Source organism: Nanorana parkeri, unplaced genomic scaffold, assembly GCF_000935625.1.
Source record: "Nanorana parkeri isolate BGI_ZX_2015 unplaced genomic scaffold, ASM93562v1 scaffold344, whole genome shotgun sequence".
NCBI classification, from domain to species: domain Eukaryota; kingdom Metazoa; phylum Chordata; class Amphibia; order Anura; family Dicroglossidae; genus Nanorana; species Nanorana parkeri.
This window is the reverse complement of record NW_017306612.1, coordinates 511397-526431: the sequence shown is the minus strand read 5'-3', so window position 1 is coordinate 526431 and position 15035 is coordinate 511397. Positions and strand designations below refer to the sequence as shown.

Genomic DNA, 15035 nt, shown 5'->3' with positions numbered 1-15035 from the left:
GGGGTTTGGAGTAGTTGCCCCTAGTAACCAATCGGCTTCTCTCTTCAGTTTAAGTTAAGCTTATTGGTTGCAACTGCTCCATATTCTGTCTGCTCCGTTTATTATGAATTTCCCCCCATTGTTGACGAGCATTGTTCAGACTGAATACAAAAGCAACATTGATAGTGATGTATTTACGGTTGTGTTCCTATTTAACCCCTTATAAACCATTCGTTTTCCCAAATCAGCCCTCGTTAGCCCTTTCCTCCCCACAATGTGTCTCATAATCTTAGTTTATTTCTATTTTTCTATCCATTAATTACTAACTTTTTAAATAATTATTCATTTTTTTCCTTTAGGGCCGTTCTACATATACTCGGGGTAGAAGCACACGAAGGTCTTCCTTGAGAAAGGGATGAAACGTTGGGTAGTTCTGGGGCCTCATTCGTCATCATTCATTTCTATTTGGTTATGCTTGAATTGTTGGACCATTTATTGGACTTTCTTTGTCCGCACATGTATGTGCTATGGATCTTTTGCATGCGATGTGGCTCTTTTGCATGTGCTATGGATCCCATGTAAGCACTATGGGATCTAAAGTGGATTTTTGTATATTGCATGAATTTGGTAAATGCTTTTTGTACCTTATCTAATAGAATACAAAGTATTTATGCCTTGTTCCTGGGTGTGTAACTCCATTCATTTATATTTTCATTAGGGAGGTACCGATACCAGGTACCCTAACCGATACCAGGCATTTTCATGTGTCTCCCCCTGGGAGCCGGCACTAGCCCGATCCACTCTCCACAGCATAGCCACAGAGCCCTGCAGAGATCCACATGCCGTTGGGGACATCTGCGCTCAGCCCCCGGGGGACATCTGCGCTCAGTGCTGGTGAGAAACTGCCCTAAAATCAGTCTGTGTTGGTTTAGAAAAAATGTTTATAAAATGGGTGCAAAAATGGAAAAAAGGGCCTCAGTCATGAAGGGGTTAAGAAAAAGTATCGGTAATTGGTATCGACGAGTACCTGAGGTAAAGTACTTGGTCTTGAAAAAGTGGTATCGAGACATCTCTAATTTTTATTTGTATTTAAATTTTTTAGGGTTGCAGAAAAAAAAAAAAAGCCTTTAATTTTGTAAACACATTTCCAGTGCAGAATCCTAAATTTTAGTGTCTATTTAAATGGGACAAATGATACAAGTGATACTTTTATTTACATTAACAATTTTTTTTAAACACCAATACTAGAAAAAAAGGTGCATTCTCTTTTTAGCTTTAGGACATGATCTCGTCTGTGGATTGCATAAAAAAATAAAATGGATAAACAATATCACCAAAAGAAAAAACAAAAACCCCACAACAAGGAGGTGTATGATTTTGTTTTCTAAAGTTATTGCCAAATAAACTGGCCCCTAGAATATATAAGATGAGTTCTGGTCCATGGGAGGTGTACAGGCGCGAGAGCTGAACTGGTTAATCTCATATGAGAGAATCACCCGCCAGGCGGCGATCACCTCGCCTGCCGCACACCAACTAGCGTTATGAACTCGCCCGTGTACCTCTCCATGTTAGAGGGGCTCATATTCTACACCGACTGGTGCATCACCCCGCCATGATCCCAGCACCCACCTCATTCTGGAGAGCGCTAGTTTCCATCTGCTTCTGTTTGAGCGCCAACATAACCTGATCCCGCTCATGCTGGAACAAAATGGCTTTCTCCTGCATGGACTTTACTTCGTTCAACAGATGGTTGAGTTCCCCGGCTTTTCCCTGAGAAAGAAAACAAATGAATATTCCAGCAAAAACGACTAAAGAAGAATCTCACCAAAAGAGACAAACTCAACGCCAAATAGGTGAATGTTTACTAGCGTCTTATATACAATGCAACCAGAAGGAGCTTAAAGTGACATTAAAGTCAGATTTCCCCCCCAATGCTGCTTTAAGGACTTACCTTAAATGATGGCTCTTGATCCGATCATCTTCTTTCCAGGAGTCCCGCCTATCTTCAGACGGGAGCAAGCGGCAGAGACACAGGTAAGTAATAACCGGTTTGGTAACTTTTAAAACAAAATGTTTTTGCATACATCTCCTGCTTGCTGGCACTAGATATATGCAAAAAAAAAAGAAGAAGGTTTAATTCTACTTTAAACACAGTAAACTGTACTTAAGTGTATATAATGTTTTCTTCATACAATTCTAAACTGTAAAGGGCAATTTGTGTGTTTTTCTGTACCTTTACCTTATTCTGTATCATTTATAACTACCTAGCGATCCTGACAGTCTTCTGAATTGTGTCCCTCTTCCTGTCCCTATGTGTGAACAATAACCGTAACAGACATGTGGTAGTGTTAACAGACATGTGCAGAGGCTCCTGTAATGGGAACAGCAGAACGTGGTGCAAAAGCATGGAGTACTTGCAGTCCCATAGTCAGCAATTAATGGAGTAGGGCTTTGGGTAAGGTAGGGCGCATGACCCTCTCCATGTGACATTGTTGGAAAATTAGGAGTTTTGCCCCGTGTGTAGCGCTCGTCAGGGGTAAGGCGGGGAAAGAGGAAGGTAACCGGATGTGCTGGTTGAGAGCACCGGTTGGAACGTGAGGGTTTTTTTTGGAAAATGGGAACAGGGGGTGTTTCTCCTAATTTATGCGGGTGTGCAGCTTCCGTTGAGTTCAGACCGGGGTGTCCGACATGTGTACTGTGGAAAACGGAAGCGCCACTACCTAGTGCAAATAAATGTGGTTGAGAGGAGCTGGAATAAAAGTAGCGGACTCACCTGTGGCTGGGTGAGCGTTTGTATGTAACCCCCTGGGTGGGGTAAAGCTGTGGAGTCGAGCGGTGGATTCAGTCCCCTTCTATGCTGGGTTCGGTCCCTCACTTGCTGGGTAGTGCGGATGGGGACACAAGAAAAAACCAGGGGGTGAAGTCAATTGGTAAGCAAGGGGGGGTGGGCTTCTGAAACTCACCGTTGGGATAGCGAGGGCAAGATGTCACCCACCACACCGTTGTCGCTGACATCTTGCCCTCGCTATCCCAACGGTGAGTTTCAGAAGCCCACCCCCCCTTGCTTACCAATTGACTTCACCCCCTGGTTTTTTCTTGTGTCTCCATCCGCACTACCCAGCAAGTGAGGGACCGAACCCAGCATAGAAGGGGACTGAATCCAATTTTCCAATTTTGTTTTCCACATGTGACATTGTTGGGCCTAAGGAGCTAATCACCAGTCCTGAACACTGACATCATACCCCTGTCTAAGCTCCAACCCCAGAGTCTAGACAGGTGGGGATGCTTCAGCAGAGAGTATAAAAGCCTGGGGGTGTAGGCCATGTGCAGACAACTGTTGACTGTTTCTTTCAATGAGATGTGCCTAAGAACAGATACTTCAAGGTTTCTGCTCTGACCCGTTTTATTCCTAGACCCCTCCGATTCTGTTTCTACATTAGTTTATAAATCATCTTTACTCTGATGAGCCGCATGGGATTCCTACACTTAGAATGTTTGTCCTGCATACAGTCCAGAAAGGATTGAGAATGCTCGGCACAAAAACATAAAACCTGTTCTTCAACTCTTTCTTAATCTTTTACCGACACGTATGCAAACGTATACGAAACATATCAGGACCAACCTGTTCCTTTTCTTTAAGAAGGTTTTCCAGGGCCAATGCTTTCTCCTTCATGGAACTGGACTCGAATTCCTTCTCTCGGAGGAGCATGGAAAACTGCATGTTGGTCTCGTGTAATGCTCGGAACTCCGTTTCTTTTTCCTTCTCTTTGGCCACCACTTTGTCATTTTCTTCTTTTAGCTTCCTGATCTCCATTTCCAAAATAAGAGCCCTCTCTTTGAGGTTGGTGACGGCCTGCTTCAGCAGCTCGTTCTCATTCTCTTTGTTCCTCAGGTTTTCGCTGGTGGAGTTTAATTTGTCACCCTTCGTTTTGATCATAATGTCCTTCTCTTTCAGAGACTTATGCAAGACTTCATTTCTCTCCTTCACCTGCTTGAGCTCCAAGGTGGCCTCCTCCTGGCTCCTCTGACCATGCGCTGACGTTTTGGCCATGGATTCCGACAGACGATGGTTGTTCTCTTGAAGGGTCAGGATGGCGGCATCTCTCTCTTGAATATGAATCCTCAGTTGTTCACATTCTTGAACGAGCTTTGCCAAATCACCACTTGTCTGTTCCGGAGATGCCCCCAAAGGAGTCTCCACTTCAACCGCAGCAGATTTCCTGACCTGGAGTTGGCCGAGTAAACGTTCTTTTGTAGTGTTGAGCTCTCCGATGCTGCTTTGGACATTACTCAACTCGAGGCTGAGACCTTGAAGCTTCTTCTCGTTGTTTTCATAGCTCTGAATGAGGTGATTGTAGTTTACGTGTAATTTAGAGCTAGAATCGCTGTCATTGTTGATCTGACCCTGAAGCTTGTGAAGCTCCTCTTGGAGGTGGACAGATTCGTGTTGCATGTTCTGGACGGTGGTGATCACCTGCTGTTTCCACTCTTCCATCTTCTTCACCTGCTGCTTGAGCTTATCCCGTTCCTGCAAGAGCTCCTCAAACTGAATACTGTTGACACTTCCGAGTTCACTGCCATTGTCCGTGCCGGAAGTCTGGAGAACGGTCAACAACGTCTGACATTTCTGGCTCAAGGCGTCTATCTCAATGTCCCGCTCTCTAATTATTCTGGAGAGATTCTGGATGGTCTCCCTAAACATCTCCTGGTTGCCGCCCTCTTGGCTTTGTGAAAGCCTCTTGTTTTCATCTTGAAGTTTCAAAAGGGCCGACTCTTTGGCAGCTATCACATCCATCATTTTGTGGTAATCTGTTCGAAGCTGACTGTTTTCCCTGGTCTTCTCACTTAGGACAGCCAGAACCTGCTCCCTCTCCATGGCATAGGCTTGCAACTGCTGCTGAAGATACACGACGTCCTGCATGTAACTGACCGAGGACACGCGGGCGTGAAGAGTTTGTATTTCTAAGTCTTTCTGTTGTATGATCTGAGTGAGCTTTCCCACTTCGTCTTTAGACAACTGGTCAATCTGTTTGGTCAGGTTTACGTTCTTTTCATTTAGGATCTTAATCTCCATATCTTTCTCTTTGATGCCCTTGACCAGCCGTTCGATCTCCACTTTGGACAGGTCGTGTTTCTCCGTGCCGTTGTCGCCATTGTTGATGGTTTGTGTCTTGTTCTCGTGGAGTATAAGGGAGGAATCCATCTGGACGAGATGCTCGTTCTGCAGCTGGGAGCTGATCAATTCGTTGGTCTGTTGAAGACTGGAGATTTCGCTGTCTTTCTCGGCGAGCAGTTTCTCGTACGTGTCCACCATCTCCTTGTGCTGTGACGTTACTTCGTTGACTTCTCTGATTTTTTCCTGAAGAGATTTTTGAAGCTGCGCTGTGTTTTGGTTGTGCTTGTCCACCGCTTTCTTCTGCAGTTTCAGCTCCTCTTCGGAATTATTCCGGGCTTTATTCAGCTGCGTTATTTCTGCCTCTAGCTCCGTGATGATGTCTAACGTCTTCGGGTCCACCACTGGCTGGGACCTACTCTGCTGGTCCTTCAAACGTTCAATCTCCTCCTTCAGGTGGCTGTTGTCTTCCTTCATTGAAGCGAGAAGTTTTTCCTTCTCTTCCAGGCTCCGTCTTAAGACGTCACATTCTTTTGTCGTTTTGGTTTGATCTTCAAGCTTGCTTTGCAACTCCAGATTCTTTTCCTTGAGCTCAGCGACAAAACTTTCCTTCTCTTTAATAAGATCGGTGAGCTGTTTCTGCCCCTCTAAGGTACTGGTCAACATTTCTTTGGTCTCCTCATAATCGATCTCAAGCTGCTCTACAGTTCTTTTGCCCTCCGCTAACTGGAAGTCTTTCTCTTGATGGAGCTTAACAAGGCGTTCATGCTCCAGCTGTAAAGCAGAGGTGTCCATCTTCTGGGCATTCGAAAGCTCACGGATGGTCCGTTCGTACTTCTGAGCCTGTTCATGAAGTCTGTTTTCAAGTCGGTTCAGCTCCGTTTCTAGACGGCTCTTCTCCATTCTGAGGGCTTCGATCACGGTCTGTTTTTCCAAAGCTTCCTTGCTGTTGGAAGCCACAGCGTCCTGCAGTTGCAGCTTTGCTTGTTCTTGGGTTGACAGTAACATCTCATTCTCCATCTTCAGGTCACAAATCTCTTTTTCCAAGTCTTCTTTTAACTGGCTGACTTCTGAAAGTTGAAGCTGTAACTTCTTAATCTCTTCTTCTCTCTCGCCGTCGTCTTGGAGCGCATGCTGAGAGAGCGACTCCTGTTGGGCCACATCAAGCTCTTCCCTCGTGTGCTTCAGGCTCTCCTCAAGCTCTGCATTTTCCCGCGTAACACTGGAATTTGTGGATTCCAGATTTCTAACAACCTCCTGTAACTCGTTCATCTGGACTGTAAGCTGCAATTTCTCTGCTTGTAGATTGTTGAAAACGGTTTCAGCGTGTCTCAGCTTCTCCTCTTCAGACTGCAACTGTTCATGTAAATTTCTGATTTCAGCAACTGCAACCGAGTCTCTTTCTCTCGCTTGTTGTATCTCCTCGTTCAGCTGTGCCACGTGAGCCTCCGAGTCTGCCCTCTGCCTGGACAGCTGCTCCTTCATAAGCACCAAGTGCTGTAAAACACACAAGTTGTACTGGTTACACACAGGCAATACATTACCAACCGATTAATTACCAACCCCAACTGAAGGATAAATTCACCAGAGCGAGTATTGGGAAAGGGGGGAATGGAGGGTCATGCCTAGAGGAGATTAGAACTACAGGTCATGCCTAGAGGAGATTAGCCACCATGAAAAGAGGTTATTCCAAAGTTCAGAAGCTCCCAGTGTGCAGTGATATCAGAGGAAGCCATTTCAGTCCAGGAGAGGAGGCGGTACAGCTGTGCAAGAGTGAAGGGAAGGACGGAGGTCAGATTTACTTCCCGCTCATCCTATCACATACAATGTAATGTCTAAGCGCAGATCCCCAAAAATCTGACAGGAAAGGAGGATGAGGAAGGAAGGGGGGGGGGGATGTTTGATTACAGTACCTGCATCACCTCCTGATTCTGTCCATCCAATTCCTCTAGTTCTGTTGTAAGGGATTCCTTTTCTGCAAAGCTTTCTTCCAGCCTCCTCTGGCTCTCCTCTAGGTCTCTCCTCAGCTGCTCACAGGTGACATCGGCCTCTTGGGAGGAAGTTGCGCAATCCACATCTCCCAGCAGCACCTCCTAAAGACAGAGGTCAGCAGAACATTCGGGTCAGCGCACACCTGAGGCCGGCTTCAGTAATGCATGCAAGAATGCAAAATCGCACACAACAAAACAGACTCAAACATGAAGCGCAGATCTAAATCCTGGTGTAGGAAGGATCCCATCATATGGTTCAGATCTACTACCGCTGGAATTAGCATTACCTGATCTGTTGACGTAACTCTGCTCACTCCTTTTTCTGCATCTGAAATGAAATAGAGCACATTGAAGTGAATGTCGGGGGAAATCAATACATGCTTGTAGATCGCGGTATACTGAGCTTTGGGTCACGGGAGGACGCTAGTATATGTCCTCCCGTGACCCTTAAGAGAACTATGGGGAAAAAACACTGACCCCAGGGTTCTCTTTTTAAAAGAAAAAATAAGATTTTTACATTTAATATTTTTAAAACATTTTTTGTAAAAACTTTAGTTATTATTTATACAAGATTTATAGAGCGCCAACAGTTTGTGTAGCGCTTTACAATATAACGAAGACATTGCAATCACAATACAATTCAAGACAAGATGGTAAAGAGGGCTTACAAGCCCCCCATGTGATAGCATATTGCTGGTGACAGGTCCTCTTTAAGGTGATGATGGGGGTCCAAAAGAGCCCAAGTGTCACCTTTACACTGAGATGCAAATCACACTTCCAATAGCTTATAGCTGGGCTTCAGGAGCCGAGCACTGACAGCTATGGGACCGGAAGTAATGCAATACGCGTCGCTTCCGGTCCCATAGAACGGGGAGGTAGCTGGGGATCTCCTACCCAGCTACCTGTCAACACCCGTTAAGCCGGTCCTGGGCCCGTAGGAGGGGCAGAGGAGCCCAGGAAACACGGCGGGGGTGTGGCCCGGTTACAGGATCGTAGAAGCCATCTGGTGGCAGCTGAGGCGCCAGAATTGCTTCCACTGCAACGCTGGCCGCCGGCTCTACAAAACTGAACAGACTCCCGGCGGCTTGCGGTTTAACCCCTTCAGACGTCATGACGGCATTATACCGTCAAGGGTCGTAAAGGGGTTAAAGCCTACCGCGATGACACTACACACTGCAAAGGACAAAACTGGCAGGTTTTTTGGTTGGTCGTTAGGATTCACATACACAAACTAGAAAACTCTCGTACCAATCAGAGCCTCTTGTAGGCGCAGGACCTGTTGCTGCAAAGTGGTGACTTCCGTCCGGCTGTCAGACTCTTGCGACGTCCGTAGTTCAGCCAATTCAGCGCACAGCCTCTCGTACTCCACAGCCAGACGATTCCTCTCGCTCTCCGCAGACGCTTTCTCCTGCCGCAGAGATATTTTCTCTTCATCCGCGGCAGAGACGGCGGCACCCAGCTCTCTCAGTTGACGCTCCAACTCCTGGATCTTCAGCGTGCCGTCAGCTTTCTCTCCTTCGAGAGATCGGAGGGTTTTCTGGAGTTCAAACATTTTGGATTGGACAGAATTGCCATCTGCACCTCCGGAGAAAATAAACACAAAACATTAACTATTGAACAGATCCTATGAATATTCAGAACTACAGATGCCGATACTGCAAAATGAAAGCAGAAATCCGGGCAGATGGATAAATCCACAGACGCAATACATAAAAGGCAGAGGTGTTCCTGTCCATCCAGTCCTGAGAGTTCTACAACCCCACCACACAACTGCCATCAATGTATGTTACAGTTAAGGAATACAGTAGTATCTGCCCACCCCCAGCTGCTGATTGGACAGAGAAAGAGCCAAGTAGACTGATGGAAGTAATCTCTCTGCTCACACTGTACTCTCCTCCTATCATCGCCTGCCTTGTCAATACATCTGCATGCACCACACCGCCAGACTTAAAAAGGAGAACTATGAGGTGAGGGATTTCCACTCTTCCACCTCGTTAGATCCGACCTGTGACAAAGAAGCTGTCACAGGTCGGCTCTATTGATCGAGAAGTGAGCAGAAACATGCCGCGGATACGCTCACTTCTCCATCGTCTCCCTGCAGTGAGCGGTGACCGCCAGTCACCACTCCCCACAGGGATTCCCACCTCCCCACTCCGATCCATCAGCGCTGACTGGAGGAACAGACGCGGGAAGGGGCGGGCACAGCTGGCTGTCTCTAGATCGGCAGATCCTGCTGTCACTCACGTAGCTGGGTGGATCTCGACAGTATTTCTGGGATCTGTCCCGGCTGCGGCGCTCTCAGTATATTGTGGGCAATAGCCCGCTATATACAGAGCTTTGGTTTACGGCGGGAGGTTAGTATATTTCCTCCCGTGACCCTAAAGAGAACAATGGGGAAAAACACTGACCTCATAGTTCTCTTTTAATGCTGTACAAGGATTGCAGCAGCTTGATAGTAAATCAAATTCTGGTATTTACAGTGCGAACCTGGCCCCTCCCCTTCTGCATTCAAGTGGTCAGAACTCTGCCACGCGCCTGACCCGAAAGTTCCTTCCCCTACATGGAACTCAGTGTAAAGTAGTCACCCGCACAACCAGGTCCAATGTATTAGTACGCCTTAATTTAGACACGAAGAATACACTGTATCACTAGTGCACAGGAGGTATGCTACCTGGAACTGAGGTCACATGCTGCCGGGAGATTGCAAAGGACTCATCTCTGCAGGCACTGCTGCCACTGGACCACCAGGAAAGGCCGTCTGGGCAATACAGGCTCTCCCCACAGCAGCCCCTACATGTAGGAGGGGCGCTCAGGGGTCCAAAAAAAGTGGGCAGCACAAACATCACAGCCTGAACCACAGAAGACAAGGAAAACAGGTGACAGTGGTAGATTCAAAATAGGGGGTGTTATCCTTTAGGGAGGTATGCCAGAAATGGAAGTCTGATGCATGTGGATATGAATCTGGTGCTACGCTGCTGACGATATAGGAGTGCCCATCTCACTTGGAGATGTTTATGATCTTTATTGAACCAGAACATCTGACACAGTCAATTAGTTTCAGGGGGGGGACGACAGTCCTCTGCTTTCTTCAGGGTTCAAAAATAAAACGATTTACGGAAGAATCACGATCAAAATCCTTTTAAAGGAAGAGTTAAGGCTGAAAATATCCGCGGTCCTCACTAGGGTCAGTTTACGCCAACATTCTCAGCCACACACTTGCCTCAATCCAGGTTACCAGGGAATGACACCGATTCTTCCATAAACAATTTTTTATACCCTGAGGGGGCAGACTTGTCCCCTGAAACACACTGGCTGTGTCCAATGTTCTTGTTCAATAAAGGCCACAAATTTAGTTTAAAAGAGGGGTGACCGTTTCAGGTGCTCCTAACCACATATTCATTGTAAACTTGTAGCAAGCAAAGACCTGCATTCAGCTGTTCCTCCAGTTCCTCGATCCGCTCTTCATAGTCACCCAACTCCTCTCGGTGTCTCCGTGTGATCTCCGCCAGCTTCTGCCGATGGGCATCTTGTAAGACAGAGAGCTCGTGCTGGTGTTCATCAATGTGACGGCCCAACTTCTCCTTCAGGTCCTGTAATGTGGAGGAAGGAATAAAAATCGGCTTTGTTCAGCAATGTGTCAGAAATGAGACCATGTTCAGTCGCTCAACAGAAATAATATCCACTTCATTCTGCAATGGGTTTTGTTCCGTTTTCCTAGCAGCTAAGCCCCCCCTGCTCCCCTCTCAGCAGTTATTCAGCAGCTCAGCTCTCCCTCCTCCCAGCAGAGCTCAGCATTGACTCTGCAGCTCAGTTCCCCCAACTCCCCTCTCCCAGCATTGACTCTGCAGCTCAGTTCCCCCAACTCCCCTCTCCCAGCATTGACTCTGCAGCTCAATTCCCCCAACTCCCCTCTCACAGCATTGACTCTGCAGCTCAGTTCCCCCAACTCCCCTCGCCCAGCATTGACTCTGCAGCTCAGTTCCCCCTACTCCCCTCTCCCAGCATTGACTCTGCAGCTCAATTCCCCCTACTTCCCTCTCCCAGCATTGACTCTGCAGCTCAATTCCCCCTACTTCCCTCTCCCAGCATTGACTCTGCAGCTCAATTCCCCCTACTTCCCTCTCCCAGCATTGACTCTGCAGCTCAATTCCCCCTACTTCCCTCTCCCAGCATTGACTCTGCAGCTCAATTCCCCCTACTTCCCTCTCCCAGCATTGACTCTGCAGCTCAATTCCCCCTACTTCCCTCTCCCAGCATTGACTCTGCAGCTCAATTCCCCCTACTTCCCTCTCCCAGCATTGACTCTGCAGCTCAATTCCCCCTACTTCCCTCTCCCAGCATTGACTCTGCAGCTCAATTCCCCCTACTTCCCTCTCCCAGCATTGACTCTGCAGCTCAATTCCCCCTACTTCCCTCTCCCAGCATTGACTCTGCAGCTCAATTCCCCCTACTTCCCTCTCCCAGCATTGACTCTGCAGCTCAATTCCCCCTACTTCCCTCTCCCAGCATTGACTCTGCAGCTCAATTCCCCCTACTTCCCTCTCCCAGCATTGACTCTGCAGCTCAATTCCCCCTACTTCCCTCTCCCAGCATTGACTCTGCAGCTCAATTCCCCCTACTTCCCTCTCCCAGCATTGACTCAGAAGCTCAGTTCCCCCAACTCCCCTCTCCTAGCATTGACTCTGCAGCTCAGTTCCCCCAACTCCCCTCTCCCAGCATTGACTCTGCAGCTCAGTTCCCCCTACTCCCCTCTCCCAGCATTGACTGTGCAGCTCAGTTCCCCCAACTCCCCTCTCCCAGCATTGACTCTGCAGCTCAGTTCCCCCTACTCCCCTCTCCCAGCATTGACTCTGCAGCTCAGTTCCCCCTACTCCCCTCTCCCAGCATCGACTCTGCAGCTCAGTTCCGCCTACTCCTTTCTCCCAGCATTGACTCTGCAGCTCAGTTCCCTTAACTCCCCTCTCCCAGCAGTGATTCAACAGCTCAGTTCACCTTGCTCCCTACTTATAGAAGTGACTTGGCAACCATCAAATGTCTAAAGTAAACAGAGCAGGAGTTCTGTGGAGTGAATGACTTAAATTATATCAGTGTTTCTGCTGTAGAACTTGAAGATGAATTTCTCCACAGTGCCCGCAACTCTTGTAAGAAAATGTAAATGCTTTAAAGTTCCTTGCCTGATCACATTTAAAGGGGGAGTCTTTAAGCATAAAACCTTCCCCTTAGATTCATGTGGCGTAGGGATAGGGCACACCCACTGTTAGATTCTGCTGCCTGTGTCTCCAAGGCTTCACCTCATTTCTAGTCCTTTAACCTGGTCCTACCAGGGACAGAAAATGAGAGAACTCTTCTGATGACTGGACCTACAGGCATCAAGTGCTGCACTGGGGGCAGGGGACAGCCCTGGTGCTGGACACCCAGAAGTATTGGGTATTTCCAGAGCAGTCTGACAGTGATTTGGAGTGATGGAGGACAATGAGACAAAAATGGTGAGCACTGGCTCCTCGTTGCCCTTCCTATAAAGGAGGCCTTAGTATGGGCAAAGAACAAGTTGACTTTGAATAAGGAAAAAAAAAAACCTGGAGAGTCCTGAAAGATTTGCTGTATTATTGAAGATCTCAAAGCAGCCAAATATATTGCAGCATTTCGGTGTTCACATGCCGAGCAGTATTAGAACAACGTCACCGCTTTCTAAAACACAGAAGATCTGCCTCTTGTACCTTGATAGTGTTTTGTAACACTCCAACCTCCTTCAAGTCGGGGCTCTGTGTGCCTGGAGTCTTTGTTACCTACAAAAAGAGAGAACAACATGTACTTGAATGAGAAGTTGAGGAAAAACAAACCAATGCTTGTGTACACTGTATCCATGACAATCTGATACATTTCTTTGGCTCGTGGATTTTTCTTGCTGGTCAAAATGGTTGAATTTGCCAAAACATCTTTACTTCAAAGTGCAGAGCGGCTGAAGGGACTGATGAGCAAAACAAGTGACACACCGAGTCATTCTTCTCTCCAAGCTAAAGCTTTGTATTGCACACAATGAGCTCAGCACCAGGGTCTCACCTGTGCTATGTGCTTCCAGTGGGTCACCTCCGCCTGCAGCCTGGCCACTTCACTGGAGAGGTTGTTGATTTCCTGCTGAGACCAGATGACATCACTGAAGTCCATGTCGTCCCCCTGGAAGTTGGAAGAGGGGGGCGGAATGCTGGACATGAAGGCCGGAGAGTCGGAAGCTTGAAGAGTGACGCTAGACAACTGCGCCGAGACCTGCGCCTTCTGCACCTCATCCTGCAGCAAGTTCAGCTTGGCTTTCAGATGACTTATCTCCACCTGAATAGGAGTGACAAACTCTCATCAATCTGGGAGTACTGGGCTGTGTGCAAACTAAACGCATCAAAGCAAAGCGACGCGTGTCTGAAACTGCTCGAACAATGATACAGCAAAGGCAATTCCAGGAAACAAGTCAGTTAAATGAAAATTCTGTCCCATGCAAGTGTGCTCAAAGCGGACCTTCACCCAGATCCATCAAATAACAAAAGACACCTTTAGAAATGTTTAGTGATGACAATCTACAGACAGATACTTCTAGATAATTGCCGGCTTTGTATTCTTTGCATCCTTATTTCTCTTTTCTTCCCCAGTCTTCTGACAGTGGCCATGTCTACTAAGGGCAGATTACTAGCTCTCCTTTTACTTCCTGGATTTCTGGCACATGTGACCAGAACATGTGACCATGCACATCATCTCATGAGAGGTAAAATGCCTTTCCCTGAGATCCCGCAAGATTACAGATGAGATTTCCCAGCAATGCTCTGCTGATGTCAAGGCAATCCCAATGTACAGCCAGTTCTCAGCCAATCAGCATCAGGCCGGCTTCCTGGCCAATCAGGAAGCTGGGTCTTTAATCGCTGCCCAGCTTCCTGATTGCTGGCTCCATGTTCCCCTATGGCACTGCTGGTCAGAGGAAATCTTCCTCTGACCGGAGGTTCCGGTATCGGGGAAGGTATCGAAGTATTGGGACGAGTAAGCACAAATCAAGCCGGGCAGAAAACATGGAGCCAGGGAAGCTGGCTCTATGCCAGCAGTAGGACCGGTATCGGTACTTGGTAGCGACGCGTACCAAACGTTAAGTATCGGTACTCTATACCGAAAAAACGGTATCGGTGCATCCCTATTTATAACCCTTCTGCTGGGAGGATGCCGCTTGCATGGTACTTCCAGCACTAGTTAGGAATTTCCTATGCTCCCCTGTGCCATCTAGTGGAGGTAGTGCCATGTAGATAGGATGAAGGTTATAAAATCAGCCCCCAAATGTTCAAAAGCTGATGCTGGAGTGATCGGCCTTGTAAACCAGATCAGAATTTCTCATCTACATAAAAGGATAAATAACAATGTTGCCATCTGACCACTAAACCCCCCAGATGTGAAGATGAACGATAGAGATCGGGATTTACAATGTCGTCAGCCTTCCGACCTCTTTTTGCTGCAGCCGGTTCCTGTAGTCGGTGCTCTGCTGCTTGACTTGTAGTTCCGCCGCCTCCAGCTTATCTTCCAGCTCTACATAGAATTTCTTCTGCCTCTCATTCTGTACAGGAGACACCAGAGGAAGTAAGAAACAGGAAATGCATTACTCCGGCCGACAACAACAAAGACGTGACCTGACATCACTGACCTCCGACCTCTGCATAGCCTGGAGTCCCTCATGGTCTCTGAACTTGGGTACATCGCCGCCGCCCACTTCTAGAACAAAACACAGACAAACACACAACAGATTGAACATTCCTGTGTTACAGTAAATGAATTAGAGGCCGGGACTACATTGCTCTGCATTGCCCTTGTAAACACGCTTATAGAAAGGACTATTCCAGGGATGGCTTCATCAATGTGCTGCCCCTTGAAGGATCAGAAGGTCGGGGGAGGAGAGGAGACCAGGGAAACGATACGTTCTTCATCCC

The 15035-nt window shown here is 47.5% G+C and overlaps 1 protein-coding gene across 1 annotated transcript in view; it reads right to left on the bottom strand.

The window, feature by feature from the left end:
• TRIP11 (thyroid hormone receptor interactor 11) overlaps nucleotides 1-14777 on the bottom strand; it is a 39387-nt gene extending 24610 nt beyond the window's left edge. Inside the window, exons 1-8 of the mRNA XM_018558522.1 lie at nucleotides 14753-14777; nucleotides 14555-14665; nucleotides 13144-13410; nucleotides 12801-12869; nucleotides 10512-10673; nucleotides 7006-7122; nucleotides 3602-6589; nucleotides 1609-1749 (exon numbers count right to left, since the gene is read on the bottom strand). Of these exons, the coding sequence (XP_018414024.1) occupies nucleotides 1609-1749; nucleotides 3602-6589; nucleotides 7006-7122; nucleotides 10512-10673; nucleotides 12801-12869; nucleotides 13144-13410; nucleotides 14555-14665; nucleotides 14753-14767 (3870 nt within the window). The 5' untranslated portion in view covers nucleotides 14768-14777. The remainder of the gene's footprint in view (nucleotides 1-1608; nucleotides 1750-3601; nucleotides 6590-7005; nucleotides 7123-10511; nucleotides 10674-12800; nucleotides 12870-13143; nucleotides 13411-14554; nucleotides 14666-14752) is intronic.
• Nucleotides 14778-15035: the final 258 nt, after the last annotated feature.